Below are 5,420 nucleotides of genomic sequence, written 5' to 3' on the forward strand. Positions count from 1 at the left end.
TGTGCAGAGGAACAGCAGAGTTTGTGCAGTGTCTGAGCTCAGCAGCACAGGACTGATGGTTTCCTGCTTCACTGTGTTCATGAGTCACAGTTAAATCCCTGTTTGTGTTCAGCTGTCTGACAGCAGGAGCTGAAGGAGGATTCACTGAGAGCAGTTCAGCAGAGCGAGCGTTCAAACACAGCGATGTGATGGAGGAGAGGACTGAACGCAGCTTCAACCAGATCAGACTGTCGAACTGATGCTAAACACATGGTGACTGTCACCTGCAGCTTTTTATTCATCCACTAAAACTAACAGGAACATTTTCAGTTTGTCTCTGATCAATGGTTCAGTTTGATCACAGAGAGACTGATTAAAACATGAAAACACATGAAGCTGATCACTGCTGGCAGATTTTACTGGTTCATCAAGTGACTGACTGTCAGTCTGAGTTTCTACAGCACAGACACTTTAACTGGTTTATAGAAGTGATCTGATGTCAGCTGTGAGGCTCCATGACTCAGTGATTAAAATCATTTAAACGTCATATTTTATTTTATATTTCATGTTGCTGCCATTTTTATATTTTTAAATGATGTAAATTTGGGTTACACTAATTTAAATTACATTCAATTTAACTTTGACATATTTAGAGAGAAGAATAATCATTAACATCACAGTTTACACTGTATAGCAGATAATGTATTCTCATTTTGTTCAGTTAAAAATCAATTTAAAATAAGCAGACCTAATAAATACTTGGCATGTTGTCTTAATGAATAATAACGGACTATCTAAACAGTATAATTGTGGTCAGTTAATATTATGTTGTTATGCTTTTAATTAACTCTTTTATGTTCATTATGGTCCAGAAACAGTTACAGTAAATGAACAATGAAAGAGCTTGTTAGTTATGAAGACTGAAGGCAAAGCTGTTGGAGTTAGATAACTTAATAATAAAGTGATTTTTACTCACCACCAGTCTGGTTAAAACGTTGCATTACTGTGCCAATATTTCCTTTGAAAACTTGTTCGGTGTTGATGTTCCTCTGTGTCTCTTTGTCCCAGTAACCTGCTTCTTCTGCATTTACATACTTCTCAATCCAAGCAGTCTTCGGGATCACCTTCTTCAAGTGGCTGTCATAGTGCACAAACTCCTCACCATCTACAAGCCCGACTTCATTGTGCTCAGGAAACCCATTTATCCCAGAGACACCAGTCACGATGTATGTCATGGAGTGCGTCACTACAAGAAAAACAGAAAAAAATGTTTTATCTAAATATAAATAACAACTTTTACTGCCCTTGCACATGCTGTTCACAGATTAGGTTTTAATTTAATTATACTTTTTAATTACTTTACCAACGAGCCCTTAAAAAAGCTTGATACAGGTCGGACAGAGTATTTGAGCTTTTCTGCATAAACATTGGTTTTGTTGAGGAAATAATTTTGATAAGCTACTTTGAATGTTAAAGAAACGGGCATCAGGCAGATTCACCACAATATAGCTAATCCGTTTAAAGACCAGTAAAGTAACCCGAACAGCACAACAACTTTCCACCTCCATAAACTGATGTAGCCTACATTATTATACAACGCTAGAAAATTGTTTCTCTGCTTTTTCTCAGGTATTAAAAATCTTCTGTACTCACCTGGCGCCGCGGCGTGTATTCCCAACAGCAGTACAAACAGAACTTCCTTCATTGTGAGTTGTCGTAGCTTCTCTAAAGTATTGATCTGTGTTCAGAGAGATACTGTCCGTCGCGATCGAATCGCAGAGCTAAAATGAGGATAACACACAGAGCGCCGTCAGTATCAGCCTCCACACGAACCAATGGGAATTTATTCTGAGAGTCTACGTCACTGAAATCTGGGTGAAATAGAGCCACGGAGGTTAGAAACGAAAATGAAAGCAGAATAACTGGGAGAGGGCGGGAGACATGAGGGATTTATCTGAATTATTGCGCTGTTTTTGACAGAAGTTTTTAGTCTTTCTGCGTCTGTAATGTTTATTTTAAACTTGTGTTAAATTGAGTTAGGTGGAGTTGCTGCAATAATGTGGTTTATTCTCTTTCTAGCAGAAAATGTTTCTTGTCATAAACATACGCAACAAACCGGTACAGTTTCTCTCTATGTAGTACTTTAAATAGGCTACATTTCTCCGCTTTATTTTTACTCTCTTATACATTTGAATTGTCTTTTTTCTGCTGCTGCTGTAATGGGATCAATAAAGTCCTGTCTCTATGCCGGTGAGGTTTTATTGATCTTAAATTTCTGAACTTCTGTGGAGAGGGGCTCCCTCTAGTGGCTCAAAGCTGCAGTTGTTGAGTCCTGAGAAGCTAAATGTGTTTAATGTAAACAGATCTTGGTGCACTCACAGTTTTAGCTATAAAATAAGATTGTGGTAATAAATTGACTAACATATTTATGGATTTATCTAAAACAAGACAATAAAATGTTCCCAGGAAGTGTTAGCATGTTACTTCTGTGTGTTAGTTTGAAATAAATCAAGAACCAAAGAAATAAAAGCAGAAAGTTTTTAAAGACAATCATCAGATCAGATTCTGACCTGTCATGACGCTGTAAACTGACTGAGGAGAAACTTCACACCACTGTTGATGTTTGAACACCTGATGCTGTTTTTCACTTTGCTTTGGTTCAGATTTCAATTCTCACTAAAAACTTCTTCAACTAGAGCAGAGTGACTCCTGACAGCGTCAAACAAAACGTTTTATCACCTATCAGCAGTGAGACAGCGACCCCTGCTGACAATCTGAGAGTTCATATAAACATTTGTTTTTAATTCATGCTTTTATAAATGAGAAACACTTTGTTGATGCACTCATATTAAACACACTGGACACTAACATGAACACCCAGGGCTAAATTTAAACTTTGCAGAGGCAGGTTTTATCTTAACTGATCTTTTACATCAGCCGAGCTGCAGAGTGTTGAATGTAAGCTGCAGCTTTATCATTGAACAGTGCAGTTACAGAAGACTTCCTGTTTATGTGTTTGAGAGGAGTCAGTCCCAGCTGGTCAGGTCAGAGGACAGGATGATCTCAGATGGAACATCTTTAGTGTTTTTAGCTGCTGATTGATCAGTAATATTGTTTTCATGCCACCTTAATGTGTCTCATGATGATGATCAGATCATTTCTGTTTGTATGGAGGTTGATGTGATGTTTTGAATAATGTTTGAATCATTTTTACTCAAAGTCCTTTTTCGGTTAACAAACATTGAAACACCATTTTCTTCAGGGAAAACATGAAACTAAATCATCACACTGATCTAATGTCTGCATTTACTTGCTGACTTTAAGTTTACCTCCATCTGTGTCTTATATTAATCTGACAGTGAACACAAACTAGCAGCCAGAATATTGAAGTCAGGAACAGTAATAAGGAAAAAGTTCCTATATTTATTATATATACATATATATATATATATATATATATATATATATATATATATATATATATATATATATATATATATATATATATATATATATATATATGTATATATATATATATACACTCAACAAAAATATAAACGCAACACTTTTGTTTTTGCTCCCATGTTTCATGAGATGGACTTGAAGATCTAAACTTCATTCCAGATACACAATATTACCATTCCTCTCAAACATTGTTCACAAATCTGTCTAAATGTGTGATAGTGAGCACTTCTGCTTTGCTGAGATAATCCATCCCACCTCACAGGTGTGCCACATCAAGATGCTGATCTGACATCATGATTAGTGCACAGGTGTACCTCAAACTGCCCACAATAAAAGGCCACCCTGAAATGTGCATTTTGTTTCTGCTTTATTGGCGGTCTGGGGACTCAGAACCAGTCAGTATCTGGTGTGACCACCATTTGCCTCATGCAGTGCAACACATCTTCTTCGCATAGAGTTTATCAGATTGTCTATTGTGGCCTGTGGAATGTTGGTCCACTCCTCTTCAATGGCTGTGCGAAGTTGCTGGATATTAGTGGGAACTGGTGCACGCTGTCGTATACGCCGGTCAAGCACATCCCAAACATGTTCAATGGGTGACATGTCCGGTGAGTATGCTGGCCATGCAAGAACTGGGACATTTTCAGCTTCCAAGAATTGTGTACAGATCCTTGCAACATGGGGCTGTGCATTATCTTACTGAAACATGAGGTGATGTTCATGGATGTATGGCACAACAATGGGCCTCAGGATCTCATCACGGTATCTCTGTGCATTCAACATGCCATCAATAAAATGCACCTTTGTTCTTCGTCCATAACAGATGCCTGCCCATACCATGACCCCACCACCACCATGGGCCACTTGATCCACAACATTGACATCAGCAAAGCGCTCACCCACACGACGCCACACACGCTGTCTGCCATCTGCCCTGAACAATGTAAACCGAGATTCATCCGTGAAGAGAACACCTCTCCAACGTGCTAGACGCCATCGAATGTGAGCATTTGCCCACTCAAGTCTGTTACGGCGACGATCTGGAGTCAGGTTAAGACCCCGATGAGGACGACGAGCATGCAGTTGAGCTTCCCTGAGACGGTTTCTGACAGTTTGTGCAGAAATTGTTTGGTTATGCAAACCAATTGTTTCAGCAGCTGTCTGAGTGGCTGGTCTCAGACGATCTCGGAGGTGAACCTGCTGGATGTGGAGGTCCTGGGCTGGTGTGGTTACTCGTGGTCTGCGGTTGTGAGGCCGGTTGGATGTACTGCCATATTCTCTGAAACGCCTTTGGAGACGGCTTATGGTGGAGAAATGAACATTCAATGCACGAGCAACAGATCTGGTTGACATTCCTGCTGTCAGCATGCCAATTGCACGCTCCCTCAATGCTTGTGGCATCTGTGGCATTTTACTGTGAGACAAAACTGCACATTTCAGGGTGGCCTTTTATTGTGGGCAGTTTGAGGTACACCTGTGCACTAATCATGATGTCAGATCAGCATCTTGATGTGGCACACCTGTGAGGTGGGATGGATTATCTCAGCAAAGCAGAAGTGCTCACTATCACACATTTAGACAGATTTGTGAACAATGTTTGAGAGGAATGGTAATATTGTGTATCTGGAATGAAGTTTAGATCTTCAAGTCCATCTCATGAAACATGGGAGCAAAAACAAAAGTGTTGCGTTTATATTTTTGTTGAGTGTATATATATAATAAATATAGGAACTTTTTCCTTATTACTGTTCCTGACTTCAATATTCTGGCTGCTAGTTTGTGTTCACTGTCAGATTAATATAAGACACAGATGGAGGTAAACTTAAAGTCAGCAATATATATATATATATATATATATATATATATATATATATATATATATATATATATATATATATATATATATATATATATATATATATATATGTATATATATATATATATTTGTTAAATCAATCAACAGGACAATAAACACA

General features: G+C 38.4%; 2 protein-coding genes across 4 annotated transcripts in view; both read right to left on the bottom strand.

Moving 5' to 3' along the window:
• LOC114432522 (class I histocompatibility antigen, F10 alpha chain-like) overlaps nt 1-1,772 on the bottom strand; it is a 28,476-nt gene extending 26,704 nt beyond the window's left edge. For all 3 annotated transcript variants that reach the window (XM_028400588.1, XM_028400587.1, XM_028400586.1), the window contains exons 1-2: nt 1,633-1,772; nt 956-1,225 (exon numbers count right to left, since the gene is read on the bottom strand). In XM_028400588.1, the coding sequence (XP_028256389.1) occupies nt 956-1,225; nt 1,633-1,684 (322 nt within the window). In that variant the 5' untranslated portion in view covers nt 1,685-1,772. The remainder of the gene's footprint in view (nt 1-955; nt 1,226-1,632) is intronic.
• LOC114432524 (major histocompatibility complex class I-related gene protein-like) overlaps nt 1-5,420 on the bottom strand; it is a 47,999-nt gene that overhangs the window by 37,290 nt on the left and 5,289 nt on the right. The window lies entirely within an intron of this gene.

Source organism: Parambassis ranga, chromosome 2 (assembly GCF_900634625.1).
Source record: "Parambassis ranga chromosome 2, fParRan2.1, whole genome shotgun sequence".
Lineage (NCBI taxonomy): Eukaryota > Metazoa > Chordata > Actinopteri > Ambassidae > Parambassis > Parambassis ranga.